The sequence below is a fragment of the Vigna umbellata genome, chromosome 5, assembly GCF_029865625.1.
Source record: "Vigna umbellata cultivar VRB3 chromosome 5, Vumbellata_1.0, whole genome shotgun sequence".
In the NCBI taxonomy this organism is placed as follows: domain Eukaryota; kingdom Viridiplantae; phylum Streptophyta; class Magnoliopsida; order Fabales; family Fabaceae; genus Vigna; species Vigna umbellata.
This window is the reverse complement of record NC_142169.1, coordinates 59,586,757-59,601,529: the sequence shown is the minus strand read 5'-3', so window position 1 is coordinate 59,601,529 and position 14,773 is coordinate 59,586,757. Positions and strand designations below refer to the sequence as shown.

The 14,773-nt window shown below is 31.4% G+C and overlaps 2 protein-coding genes and 1 long non-coding RNA gene across 3 annotated transcripts; 1 reads left to right on the top strand and 2 right to left on the bottom strand.

Annotated features, from left to right (window-relative positions):
• Nucleotides 1–48: 48 nt before the first annotated feature.
• On the top strand, nucleotides 49–5,902 carry LOC124836007 (uncharacterized). The gene is made up of 6 exons (XM_047311058.2): nucleotides 49–205; nucleotides 286–325; nucleotides 405–485; nucleotides 4,530–4,716; nucleotides 5,111–5,378; nucleotides 5,474–5,902. The coding sequence occupies exons 1-6, from the start codon at nucleotides 149–151 to the stop codon at nucleotides 5,678–5,680; spliced, it is 840 nt and encodes a 279-aa protein (XP_047167014.1). The 5' UTR covers nucleotides 49–148; the 3' UTR covers nucleotides 5,681–5,902.
• A 750-nt stretch (nucleotides 5,903–6,652) lies between these two features.
• LOC148198748 (uncharacterized) lies at nucleotides 6,653–7,927 on the bottom strand. The gene is made up of 2 exons (XR_015786969.1): nucleotides 7,721–7,927; nucleotides 6,653–7,005 (listed from the first exon to the last, which is right to left on the bottom strand). It is a non-coding gene; the product is annotated as an uncharacterized LOC148198748 (long non-coding RNA).
• A 2,448-nt stretch (nucleotides 7,928–10,375) lies between these two features.
• Nucleotides 10,376–11,269, bottom strand: LOC124836021 (putative GPI-anchored protein At3g06035). The gene is made up of 2 exons (XM_047311076.2): nucleotides 11,109–11,269; nucleotides 10,376–11,002 (listed from the first exon to the last, which is right to left on the bottom strand). The coding sequence occupies exons 1-2, from the start codon at nucleotides 11,188–11,190 to the stop codon at nucleotides 10,485–10,487; spliced, it is 600 nt and encodes a 199-aa protein (XP_047167032.1). The 5' UTR covers nucleotides 11,191–11,269; the 3' UTR covers nucleotides 10,376–10,484.
• Between the last annotated feature and the right edge of the window lie 3,504 nt (nucleotides 11,270–14,773).

The following is a 14,773-nucleotide window of genomic DNA, read 5'->3' as shown; positions in this document are numbered from 1 at the left end:
TTACATTTGTTAAATATTTTTTAATAGACTTATTTAATTATTTAAATACAAAACGAAGAGTGGAAGCTTTTGGGGGAAAGAGAAGAGAGGAGAGATCTGAGAGAAGGAGAAGAAGAAGGAAAAGGGAAAAGAAGAAGATCAAGTCAAGATGATGTCGGGAAAATATACCTCCATTGACGCGCAGCAAGTTCAGGGATCTGTTCCTGTCAGTTCTCTTTATCCAAATCTTTTGTTCCGTTATTAACTCTTCAATTTCTCACTTCTCTCTTTCATTTTTTTTTTCAGGCTGTTCCAGATTCACGACAGGTCACTGTCAATTTCGCAGGTTCAACTATTTCCTTTCTCTTTCTCTCATTCTCCTATGCTGGATCTGATCACCGATTTGTAATTTGTTTGCATTTTAGATTCAAATCTTCAGACATTTCCTCCTTCTGGAACGCAGGGCAAGATTACCGCTGCTTCTGGACCTCCTCGTGATGCCGATGGTATGTTATAACTACACTCTCTTCGTTTTTTTAACATCTTATAGAAAAATAGGTTAATTAAAAGCTTTCCTTTCCCAGTGATTGATTATTTTATGATCCATGATGGAAGTTCTGTGATTAGTAGTCTATTAGACGCCGTGACTTAGTTAGGACTTCGCTTGAATTATTAAGTTGACAGGATAATAAAGAGATGAGATGACATCATAGGACCTTGGGTTTACAGACGGTGGTGATGATACTTGAAAGGTTTTCAATTCTTGCTTTAATAATATTCCCCTGATCTGGCTTTATATTTCGTGAACTTGTCTATTCTTATGCTTTTTATCATGTTTATCGTATGTGTGTGTGCTGTTTATAGTATTAAATTATGCGTTGATTTGTCTGATGGGATTGTTAGAAGGTGTGCGTGGAAGAGGGAACTAGAGTTATCAGTAGTGCAGCAGTTATCAGTAGTGCAGCAGCTATGGGCTGCTACGAAGTTTGCGCTACAGTACCCTTTTGAACGGTGGCTGTCATAGCTGATATTGTTGCCAAAGTAGTAGCCTATTACAGCACTATAGCGGCACTACAATGACACATCTTAAAAATCCTATTTGCCCTTGAAACTGCGTTGTCTGAGAGAGGTGGGGTTGAGATTTCCCTTCCCTAGTCAGAATTTTAAAAAACCATAATTAGATGTAGTTCCCCCTTGGAATAGTTGTTAAAATCTTAATTTACATTGTGAAATCGCATAATCCTAGGTGCCAAGCAGCCTTGTCTGTGCTGAATTGTCGCCTGGATCGTTTGGGAAGAGATTTAGAATCTTCCACGTGGGATGGTTGATCTCAAAGCCAGAAGTTGGCCAAATAACCTGTTTTGACAATCCTAGAATCACTTTGTTCCAATCGTTTTTCTCATTCATTCCCATTTGCAATCTGCTCTTGTTTGCTGGCTGCTTCTCCTTCAGTATTTGCTACTGCCAGACCTTCATCCTTCATCACCATTGCTACCCAGGGCCACTGCCGATTTCTCCCCTGTTTGAAAATTATGTTTTGTGAACTGAACTTTTTTTCTTTTCATGCCAGGTTAGTTCTCTGATTTTATTTTTCTCTATACTCTCATTTGCAAACTAAATTTCGTTTTCCATTCATTTTGTTATCGTGTCTTCTTCTGATTTGCCAAGATTTTTTGGAAGGAGCGTGTGTATTTTGAGTTATTAGTGAGCCTAAGCATATAACATATAATTATAAATATTCATATAATGAATACAATACAGCTTTTCAATAAAACTTATTATAATATATAGTTATTCTATTTTTATTAGCCTAACTGCTCCCCTTTTTTCTTAATTATTAATAATCATACTAATATATTATAGTTATTCTGTTAATTATAATATATTATCATGGTTATGAAGTTTCAATTTAAGTTTGTTTAAGGTTGTAATATAGAGGTTATTTTCTTTATTTGTTATTTTTAGGTCCTATTATATTAATTAGGCATAAAAAATTTATATATATATATATATATATGTATATATGTATGTATATATGTATGTATGTATGTATGTATGTATTACATATGATATAAGTATAATTTTTGTTTGAGTGTAAGATCTTTCGATCCAATCTACATTCTGATATACTATCGCCAGTCATGAATTTTCATCCTCTTGTGATTCTAGTTAGAATCCTGAGTTTAAGAACCTTGGTCCATGCTTCTCTCTGCTGTGCAACCAGAAGCCTCGGTCCTCCAGCAGTATTTCTGGCAGACACCCATTTCTGTTCTCATCGGTGGTCAAATGGAATAGTTTGAAAACTATTGATGTAACCAAAGTCAATTTTTAAATTATTGATGTAACCAAAGTCAATTTTTTATTTTTTCTTGTATGTTTCATAAACGACCTATGATGTTTTTAATGTTAATTATGACTCATCATGATTTTGATTAGTAGGGAATAGTGCGCTCTTATGTTGCTATGGAATTCAGAAAGCAATGTGGTTTTCAAGTGTGGCTTTTTGCATACCATTGCGGTGCTACCATGCCTTAGGCTTCCAAACCCATTGTTACTCCTAATACAATGTTTAGAATCTTTTTTTTGGGTAAAATTGTGATTTTTCTTTATTTTCTATTGCATTTTATGCCACAGAAACAATAGGACTAACCCTTCTTCTTCGAATATTTTACAGAAAGTTACCTGTGTTTGGCCCTTTGTTTCTTAACTCTTTTCAGGACTTTTTTTTTTTTTTGCGTGTTTCATTCTTTCATCTTCCTTTACGACTCCTAGTTCATATTATGCTAATTTTTTTATAATTTGTTATGTTTCTTATTTTCCACTGATTTCACTATCATCTTTAATTTTTCTGATTTCATTACTATGTTCATATTGCCCCTAGATTGACCATGTCTGAAAATAGTCGTGAGTTTTCATTTTTTATGAATTTCTTTAATTTTTCTTTTGGTTTGATTATTTATATGAGCAGTATAAATTTAGTTTGTATTATAGTATTTAAAATATACGTCATCCCACTTCCCTCTTACCTCATGGGATTGATATTTTTAAGGTTAAGTTATGATTTTGTTTTTAAACCTGTCTGTTTTTTTTTTTTTTTTGTTTAAGTATCTATATGAAAATTATTACATTTTGGTTCGCATGAAAAATTACCGATTGATCCCAATCATTTATTGAAGTGATGGTAAATAATTTTTCATGTAAGGACCGAGACAAAAAAATATACATCATGTGTGGAGGCCAAATATGTGGAGTTTCTCACAGGGGGGAGCTGAAGTAATTTTTAATTTCTTTTACTGTGTAGTGTAGATATTTGTACAAAAATGATGTCAAGTATAAAGAACAAATTTAATATCATACTTTGGTTGATGGTAGTGACTAATTCGGAAAAGGTTTTTCATAAAGGGATTCAAATGTAGGATCTTTTTATGCAAGGAATAAAACAAAAAACAGTGTTGGCAGTAAGGACTATATGTAGGGGTGTCAAAATGGGTTCAAACCCATGAGTCAATCTGGCTCACCATGGGCTGTGCTGAATATGGTTAGAAAAGAATAGTTTTTTATTTTTTTTATTTTTTAAATGTGGACTATATTGAAGCCAGCTAACTTAATTAGTGGGTTAAACTTGTTTGAGTCAGGTTGAAGGTGGGTTGACCAGTAACCCACCACCAACACTCCTTTATAATTTTTTTCATTATAATTATTACTATAATTTTGTAGGTTGACACTTTGGTTTTTTTTAATATTAGAATGTTATTCAATAGCATTTGAATGGTTTGGATGCTTAATTTATTTGTTTAGCCAATTATATAAGTTAACATTTTTTATTTTTGATAATTATCTTTATAATATCACTTCCTAATTGTGGTTATTGTTCAGTGAAATAGGTGGACGTCTTAATTTTACTATTATAAATAGGTGGATTGAGTCAATGCACTTTGATTGTACTGGAATGAATTTATGAAACAAGTTGGAAAAACAAAATATGCTTAAATGAGCCAACTCACTTTGTCCATTTAACCCAACAACCTTTGGTGGGTTGAGTCTGAGTTACAAACTTTATAGATTGCAAAAAAGTGAGACAGGTTGACTTACTTTGACTCCCCTATCTATATGTATACTATAGAATATGCAATATAAATTTTGACGATTTCACTATGGTATTTGGGGGCTTGTCTTGCAAAGTGTTGCTGTTCCATATTGATATCTATGGACTTTGGTGGAAACTGTGCTGGTAACTTGGATGGATGTGATGTAATGGTGACACCTATTAACCTACTATGTATAATTGTAACAAAGATACTGTTAGTACCGACTTATAGTCAATGCCAGCCCATAAAACATTAGTATTATTTTCTGCTGTTGTGTTTGGTCCGATCTTGTACTTGTTTCTTTTACTCTCTAGAGGGAGGGTGATTGATGCATATTACTTATGTTATTGCCTTCTCTTGTACATTGGGAAATTTCATGGTTGGAGCTGTTGCTTTAAATTATTTCTCTTGGGTATCTGTTTCATATGTTTGTGTTGAATTGTTTCGTTCATTTTTATGCAGATTCATTTTCAAAACCTATATCTGGTTCTGATGAACCCCAGCAGGGTGGTTGGTTTCGGACTTTTACAGTTGCCGCTTACAAACCGTACTTTGATGTTGACACTTCAGATGTTCTTGAGAGAATTATTGACTCGCTATTTCCATTTAGAGGATCTTTTAATGAAAAAACTGCTACCAACCCTGATTTGTGAGTGGACTGTCTTTTTCTCATGTCATTGACTGAGCATACTACTACCAATTTTCGGTTTTGATTGCTGACGTTTTGAAATTATGTTATGCACATTGTTAAATATAGGTTTTATGGAGAAGTGGTGTATCTGTGTTGTTGTGGCCAGTTTTAATATGCTAATATCTTCCAAGCTAAACACTCACGTGTTTAATGATCTGTTTGTTGTGTTTCATTTTTATGTGAAAATTTATTGAAGTGTCTTCTGTGGCCTAATCTCTTGTTACTTAAATACTGCTGTGTGGACAAGATGATGTTTACCTTTTTTTGTTCTTGGAGAACAACACTTTTATAGCTTTGTCGTAAAAGGAGTGAGTTTTGTGCATGTAATTTTTAGTTCACATAATATATGCAGGTATGGTCCATTCTGGATTTGCACTACCTTAATATTTGTAGCAGCATCTATTGGCACCTTTGTGACATATGTAGCACACAAGCTGAAGAGCAAGGAATGGGATTATGACATAAATCTGGTGACTTGGTCTGCTGGTTTGTTTTATGGCTACGTTACAATAGTTCCTCTTTGCCTGTATGTAATCCTCAAATACTTCTCTGCACCTGCGGGCCTTGTGCAACTATTCTGTCTATATGGGTATTCCCTGTTTGTCTTTATTCCGGCACTTGTAAGTTGTTCTTCCTTTTTCTACCTTCAAGGAAACATAAAATATGACATTATTTTGTATTGTCTTATCAACAGTCAAACCCTTGTTTTATGCAGTGTATGTCCATAGTGCCACTGGATATATTTAGATGGGTGGTTGCAGGTGTGGCCGGGTTCATGTCAGCGACATTTGTGGCACTTAACCTCCGGGCACATATCAAATCAGCAGGTGAAAGGTGGTTCTTGATTGTTGCTGGCATTTTTCTGTTGCAGCTGGCTCTGGCCGTTGTACTAAAAGTTTACCTCTTCACAGTATCAGTATAAAAGGAAACTGGACATCATGAGTGAAATATATAGAACGAAGGTATAGCTTTTTGGCATTTTAGAATATGTAGCTGAAACACAATCCAAAGATTAAGTAATCATGTATTCATTCATTTGTGGCAATATAGAGGCGATAACTTGTGATTATCATAACTAAAGCTCTTGTCTTTGACAATTTATTACACGTACTTCAGTGATATCTTGTCATGTTTGAGTTCTGAATGAGTTTTTACTGATCGAAGTTCGGACTATACGGTTCATTGATATCTTTGAATTGAATGTATGGGATACCTTTAAAACTCCCTCCAAAATTACCTCCATCCAGGGTGGCAGAAACAAAATTATTATTTTCAGAAAGTATATTCAGGGTGCTCCAACGGAAAACGAACAGCAATATTCATAGAAGTCTCATTTAAAACCTTGATTTCCAAAATGGTATCCAAATAGGTAAGGATATATTTTATACATAAACTCTCTCTTTTCGCATTAACCGTGCAGATCCCTAATTGGGTGGCTAAAAAGCGTTCATCACTACAGAGCATAAAAAATTTGTTGCTCAGTCCTATGACCAGCCCTTTACGACCGTTCCTTGCTGAACGTAATGACCTCGTCCGTTGGATAACTGAGTTGAATGAAATCAATATGACAATTCATAGATGAATGAAATCTAAAATGTTTTTTTACTGCTGAACTTTGGATTGTTTTAACAGGAATCCAAAATGTTTGAAATGCTGAGTGATTGGATTCGCCTCATTTTCCTTCTAAAAAATCACGTCCTTCTATTTTGCTTAGATTCGCATATCCCCGACTCATTTTACCACGAGATGTGAACCAAGCATACACACATTTTATTCGTATCTCAGGTATCTTTAGATATTAATATTGTTGAAGTAGGGTTTGTTTTTTCTAACAAAGTATTCATTCGTAAGGCCAAGAATTGAACCCTGATAAGACATTTAAAAGACTCAAATATCTGCCAATTTTGTCAATACTATCTCGATATTTAACATATACATATTGGACTCAGAAAACTGACAATTAAAATTGGTTTTGATATCATCCTATAGGATTTTTATCTCAGGATTTCTGAACCTATCTGAAGACTCTATTGTAATGTATTTTTTTCCTTTGTCTAATGCAGGTAAAAGTAGGTTTTTTGAATCAGGTCAAATTTGTACATTTTACTAAATGTACCTTTTTTGAATAATCTACCGACATATCAGTGTAAGAAGTTTAAAACGAAAATGATCAAATTTGGAGAATGTAACTATGCTTGAGTGCTTGTAACATTTTCAACTTTAGCACAGCTTGGACATGATATGGCCCTGAAGAAAGTCAAACTACAGGGATTAAGCGAATCCACCGGCACACAAGTATAGAATATTTTAATGAAAGTAGAATAAATTCAATTTTGGCCACTGCTTGAACATGATTTCGCACTGAAAATAGCCTATAGTCAGGGAATAAGATATTAGGCAAAAAATAGACAATGGCAACGCGCTGCATCAACGCGAACCACGCGATGACTATTTGTTTGCTTCAATAATTTCCAGAGGCAATAATCATATCTGTCCTTAGTCTATCAAATTAACACACCATAACTTTTCCTCCAGAATTTGACCCCAACAGCACTATGTCCACCATTCGGATTTATCCCAATAAGAATTGCTACTATAAAGTCAACACAATCCCTTAGAAGTCTTTGAACATGCTTATTGTTTACGCCAAACTTTCGTTATTACTAGTACTAATTTGACCTAATTTAATTTTTAGGCAGTGCCAACTAGAGTTAGAGAAGAGAACCGACCAAAATACATGTTTTGAAGTGATAGATTAATTGGAAAGAAATTTGTGTTCACAAGAACATCTGACAGAAGAACGAGTGCTAAGGTTGAAAATGACGAATCCCAAAATTTGATATGAAATAGATTATAGAATCTGAAAGCTCCCACAACCTAGTCCAAAGAAAGAAACAAACCCCACTAGAATACATTACTCTATAAACATTAAGCCAGACAGATAACATGAGCTAAAAGATACCTTTTACAGTTTACTGAAATCTCTTACTCCCTCATCGAGCAAGTAACTCTCAAACATGAAGAGACCATAGGAAAAAGAAACAAAAGTCACACTAGACCTGGAAAATAGCATTGACCACCCATACAAAGCACACAATTTGAACTTTAAAGGTGGAAAAAAAGTTAAGATAAAATAAACTGGTGTTAAAAGTCAAGTTCTGATCCTGAAATTGGGGTTCTGCGATTAACAAGGTTAGGGTGATTTTGGAAGTATAAGGAGTTTATTAATCGACTTAAACAACAATATTCCATGGCCATAAATGTTTAATAGTTGATAAAGGAATGGTTGGTTGGTATCCAATAGACAACAGTGTACATATTTCACCATCAATGCACAAACTCTCCAATTTCTGGTTTCTGAAACGTCCTTATATTGCATGTCGGGTCAGGTTTAATGAAATGGACACTGATTATGAAGTACCACACATGAAAACATAGTCAAACATTATTAACTCTGACTTCATCTGTATTGGAACTAATATTATTATTACTAATTAAATTAACTGAAACACGAGTTTGGAAATTTTTTTCCTACATTTCCCTTGTCTCTTTCTTTACAATGAATAATGCAATGTATACCTACACCTTCCACCTATGTTTGATGACTAGGATTTGGATTTGGGAGCTACCAATTAGAAACCAACCAGTGGAATTAGAAGACTTGACCCACATCCGAAACAAATAATGATTTGTTTTACACATGTAGGTGGGAAACAACTATCCTCATTTCAAACTCAGCATACTAAAAGAGTCATAACTCATTATTCTTAATCTTCATTTCCCTGCACACTTATATTGGGAAGAATCATTTTCCTTTCTCTCCTTGCCACACACCTATTCTTCAACATCTTTCTAGTTTAATTTCCTTTCTTGAACATACCAGAAGAATTTGGTGATGAACAGTTGCAGTGAAGTGATGTCGATTTCAAGGTCTCAAGTGGGGTGTCTCTTGCTGGTACTACTAAGTATTTCAGTTTTGAATTGTGAAGTATTGGGTGGTCGGTATGTAAAAGAAGAAATGGAGGCTGTGCAGAACAAGTATGGAACAGGGAGAAAAGGGTTTATAAATGAAACAAATGAAGGGTCTTCTTATGCTGCAGTTAATAGAGTAGTTCCCTCTTCTCCAGACCCCTTGCACAACAGGTAGGTGCAACCATAGACCCTGTATCCTATGTTGATACAAGGAAAAAGTTATTCTGTGGTTTTCGATTGTGTGGAGTCCAGGTTAATCTCTACTGGACATGTAACTATATTTTCAGTTTATGAGAAAACAAAAGTTTTACTGTCATGTAGGACAGACACTATAGGAGTGAACTTAAAAGAGTAGCTGCTAGAAAACATTTTTATTTTTATTTTTATTTTTTTTAATAATAGCTATTTCAAATCTGCTTGTATTAATAGTTTTTAGTAATAAATTATTTTTGTAAAATTTTCTTTCTTTGTTTATTTATGTGTATCTTCTGTTAGAAGCGGAATGGAAATATTTGGTGTTATAGACAAAATTGTTCAAGCTTCTATATTTATTTATATTGGTATTATCTTCTCTAAACTCTAAATTATCTATTTCATATCTTTTAACTAACATAAAAGACTTTTACATAGGTGCTCAAACAAAATATCCATCTTAATATTAATCGTTCAGGCTAAATCATATTTGACATAATGATTGACTTTTTGGATTCATACCTAATTATTTTTAGGTTAAACATTTTACTATGCATTGCTTAATATATATGCGATTCACATTTTACTATGCATTTTTCTTCTTCTACAACTCATTGGTGTAATCATTCATTTTCGCTCTACAATTTTTTTTCTTCATGAAAATGAGAAAAACATACATATATATATATATATATATATATATATATATATATATATATATATATAAAAAGTGAATAAACAAAATTTTAAATTCCTTTTTGTCTTCGTTAAGATGTCTATGGGAGTGTGGGTTTCTATGATCAGAACTTTTCAATAGTCATAATTAAAATATTACATTAAACCTTTGCCCTCCCACAAAAAAAAAAAAGAATGGAAGAAAAGTAAAGGATGGGTAGATAAATAGTGTGAAGCTACATGGATGCAAAAAAATATGAAATGAAGAATATAAGAGATGTATTGGATGCAAAAAAATATGGAAGGAAACTTTTATATAGTAGACGTATGACACAGTATGCTTCGTAGATATTAAAATATTGAAATCTGAATAGAAACTCTAACACATACCAGAAAACTCAAATGTTCAAATTCAAATTCATAAATTAATATGCAGTTATTTTCTTGTAGCTTTGAGATAAATCTTGGACAGTGTAGACGTAAAAAGTTTTTCCAAACTCTTATTCAAATTAAACACATCATTGTAAGAACCATTTTTTTTTATTCTTAAACGAGCAAAAGAAGAGTGCAAGCTGAAATTATGAAGGGCAGGAAGAAACGGCCCATCTGGAATTTTTGCTATTCTATAGGGCCTCTTTGGGCCCGTCCTCTTTTCTAGTTTTAGACTAAAACCACAGTCGAAAAAGAAAAATGAAGATTGATGGCAAACAAGGAAGAATTTTGATACGAAATTTCACACAGCATCTAACGGTGAGGGGATGGGGGAAAGAGGAAGATGTAAATAACAGCAACACACAAGTTAATTCATAAATTTCACATTACACAAACAGAAGTGATATTAAAGGGTCCACATTCCAGAAAATGAAGCTGAAAAGAAAGCAAAGTGCTCAATCAAAGAAGTTGGTGAGCAGAAGCAGCAAAGCAAAGAGCAAAAGCCCCACAGAAAGAACAACATTAGAATTAACACAAGTTGAGGAAGCAGAAGCAGAGAAACTCCCACTGACAGTGTTGGTGGTAAGAACAAGGACCATCCAATCATCCTCAGAACCAAGGCCTGCTCCCGAGTATTTAGAATTGTTGAGAAACTGTGCATAACGATCTGAATGAGTGTAATTAGAGAGCACAATGGTGGGTTCCAATTTGCGGACACAAACTGGGAGAATGACTCCATCTGTGGTGCTAGTGATGTTGATGTCACATTTTTCAATGTGCTTCCTCAAGTTGGGGATGTTGCCGCCACCAGAAACAGTTGGGTAGAATTGATTCACGTTTTCACATGCTGTTTTCTCTATTTCTTCTGCAACTTCACCGGCCAAACATTTCGCCTTCGAAACTTCGACCAAGGGTGTCAGCTTTTTTGTCTGCCTGTAGCTGTTGATTCCCTTTAACACACTGTCCTCCTTATCTAATCAAACAAAACATTCTAATAACTAAGTTTCATGAATAAAATGAAAGACACCGTTTATGCAATAAAATATCGATTTATAAGGTTGGAGTTACAAGGTACTTACCATCAGAGAGCACTGAGTTAGAAAAGGCTATGAAAGCAAAGAGAAGAGGAAGAAGAAAGAGAGAAAGTTTGAGGGATTCCATGGTGATTTTGAGTGGCAGAGAGAAACAGTGTTTGAAGAGGTGGAACAGCAGATATTGGAGCCTAAAAGTAGTAACAGGTATCAACGTTTCATCTTCCACGTGGCTAACATGCAAGGTAACAACTTCATCCTCATCTGGTCAGTGTTCATGATAATCAAAATGCATAGCTGTGAAGCCATTGAGTTTAATTACAACGTATTTATAGTGTAACGTCTATATTTTAAATTTACTTTTCTAAGTATATGTATTAACTACTAGCAGTAATACTATGGCATTCACATCTGTCAATTCATCAGATATATTTAATTACATCAATTAATATCATAAACTCATTGTCAGAAAATAAATTATTTGCTCAGTTTAGTAAAATAACCATTAAATTTTTAATTAATTACCTTTCAATTCATAGAGTAAAAAATATAACTTAATAATATAACTTTTCTCTATACAAATAAACTAATGATATTATTAATGATGGAGGTCTCATTAAAATATATATATATATATATATATATATATATATATATATATATATATATATATATATATATATATATATATATATATTATATTGGATACAAATTTTCCACTATAAATCGATTATGGATTTTAAATAGATGACAAAATTATTAATTATAATGAATTAGTATGTGAGTTTAGCTTCATTAAAAAATTAAAATCCAATAATTTAACTGAAATTTAATACCGTTCGACCAAAGTTTAATATAATTCAGTCGATGTATGATATAACTCGGTTAAGATTTGAAACCATAACTCTTTCAATCCGGAATCAGTCCCGTAGCTGATCATTAAACTATTTTCATGTAAAACAAATTAACTCATTTTTATGTTATATTAAACTTTTGATGAAAAAAAAACAAGTAACTCAATCAGTTAGGCCAAAATTCAATCCATTACAGACCAGTCTTGGTCTATTTTTGACATACCAATATTAAACCAAATTTAAATAATTGGAATGGCCTGTTTTATCACCTTTAATTTTAAAAAGATGAATTAAATTTAAATAGTTTTTTAATTCTCTTTTTTAATTTAAAATATTAAACTTTTAACTTTTTAAATATATTTTATTATTATTAATATTAAATCAAAAAAAAATTTAACCCACGTTGGAACATTGATTAAATAAAAAAGAAATTTAATCAGCATTCGAATGTCGATTAAGTAAAAAAAATTGTAAATAACGTTCGAATGTGGGTAAAGTGTTAATCGATGTTTGAATATTGGTAATTATTAATGAAAAGGATATGTATAAGAAAATTATGGAGATGTTGAGAGAACTGATGAAACTTTTATGAGTTAAACTTCAATTTGAAATTGGATTCGACTTTTTGTTTAAAATTTTAATTTCAAATTTCAAAAGTAAATAGATATAATTTTTTAATTTAATCTTCAATTTTTTATATGTTAAATGGTATTTTAAAATAAGTTTTTTAAGTTGGAAAGTATTAAATAATATAAATAATGCAAAAGCAAATTAAAATGCAGTTTAAAATGTAAAAAAAGTTTACATAATATAAAACTTATATCTATTACTTTTAAACTTTTAAAATCAAAATATATCAAAACAAAAATTTTAATTTTACGTATTTAATAGAATATCAATATTGTTTCATATCTACTCTTTTTCATCTCGATTCTTTAAGTATCTGTCCAAACCGACACAAATCATCCAAATTCTTTCTGCCAATTCTAGTTGGCAACGTCAAAATGAAATATTAAAACAATCTGTATTCCATATACAACTTACACACACCTATGCTATAACTACTCGTCAACCCGCTACTAATTAATTATAGGTTAGATCTGTTTCAAGAACAGAATAAATAAATAAATTATATCATTTTAAAGTGATTTAATGAGACTATATATATATATATATATATATATATATAATGAGATAATAAATTTTATTAAATATAAATAATTTTTAATCTTTGAAAATATTTATTTTATTTTTTTATCCTTATTTTTTAAATTACACATAAAAAATTTAATTTATAATTTATAAATGAAGGCAAACCTCATTCTAAAAATCTATTTTTTCACTTTATGGAAGGTCTTTCTAAACATATGTTCTAAACATATGTAGGTGTTAAATTCTGTGAAATGTTTTCGCGAGTACAGAGACGATAAGGATAAGGCACGTGTGATGTAGTGTTCAAGTTGTGGAGCATAATGGTTTTACGTGTGAGATCATTACATTTCTTATAGGTTTTTGTTAATGCTTTAAATTTCCAGTGCTCGAAAATTTGGAAAATTAGGTGCTTATTAATTTGTTTTCTAAATTAATTGCATGGTTATTCTTTGTCTAATTATTATGTATATCGTTGTAGTAATGGATAGGAGGGTTATTATGTATTTGTAAATGTTTGATTTCTAATTAAACAGGACTAAATAATAATCCCCTGACGACCGCTATAGAAAATAATTGAAAATTTTAATGAAAGTAGAAGTCAAAATACAATTCACAAAGATTGAATAGTAATTTTTCTAGAAACTATCAATTTATCATTTAACTATAAATCATCCTTAACGTATTCAAAAAATAATTTATTTTCTGTCACATTAACTACATAGTCAAATGCAGTTCCATACCAGGTACTATGAATTGTAAAATTACATTTTCTCATCATGTTCTAATCATAATAAAGAATTCTAGCATTCTTTATAAATCTTAATAAAGAATTATAGCATTATTAAGTAGGGAAGTGATATAAGTAATATTTAATTTTTTTTAAACTAGGTATAAAGACAAAAATAATATATAATATATATTATATATTTGATCTTTTTATTCATCCTGTTTTAAATTATTAAAACATATATAATTTTCAGATAATTTACAAAATTTATATGAATTTTTTATTGTCTTTAATTTTATAATTTATTTTTAGAATAGGTATAATTTTTCCTCTTCTCTATATTTTTATCCTATTTTTTTATTTAATTGTTAATTATTATTTGTATCATGTTTATTTTATTATAGTTTTTATTTTTATAAATTATTTAATTAATGTTTAAAAAAATAAAATAACTTACAGAAAAATGTATTCGATGTTTGATAGATATGAGAATAAAATTTTATACACATGTAAGTATAAGATAGGAGTATGGGAATGATAATTGATATTTTTTACCTAGTATGTTTTTTATTAGGACTGTAATGAATAGGTTTTACACTTCCGAAAATTGTATTGTAGAAGTTAGTTGTAGCCGATCATATTAATTAGACGGCACCTTCAAGAATACGTTTTCTCCAAATAAAGATGCCCCGACAGTTGTCACAAAATTAGTTAAGGAAAAAAAAACGTGTCCTGAAGGAAACCACTTTAACATTGGAAGGATAACCAAATAAAAAACGTGTCTAACACCACAAGCTAATCCCACCGAGTGCCACTTCTACAATTATAGTGAAGAATGGTACTTTGGCATCTAATTGTTTTTATTCTCAATAAATATTATTTTTTTATTCTCTTTTTATGCAACTTATCAACACAACACATGAGCGCCTCCTTCTTGCTAATTCTGAATAAATCACTAGACAAAACATGTGTATTAGTAT

What these genes read in the sequence shown, in the direction of transcription:
- LOC124836021 (XM_047311076.2), bottom strand. Translation starts at nt 11,190, where the DNA reads ATGGAATCCCTCAAACTTTCTCTCTTTCTTCTTCCTCTTCTCTTTGCT. An exon ending in TAACTCAGTGCTCTCTGATG is followed by an intron (nt 11,003 to 11,108) that starts GTAAGTACCTTG and finishes TTGTTTGATTAG; the next exon opens with ATAAGGAGGACAGTGTGTTA.
- LOC124836007 (XM_047311058.2), top strand. Translation starts at nt 149, where the DNA reads ATGATGTCGGGAAAATATACCTCCATTGACGCGCAGCAAGTTCAGGGA. An exon ending in ACTGCTACCAACCCTGATTT is followed by an intron (nt 4,717 to 5,110) that starts GTGAGTGGACTG and finishes TAATATATGCAG; the next exon opens with GTATGGTCCATTCTGGATTT. An exon ending in TTGTCTTTATTCCGGCACTT is followed by an intron (nt 5,379 to 5,473) that starts GTAAGTTGTTCT and finishes TGTTTTATGCAG; the next exon opens with TGTATGTCCATAGTGCCACT.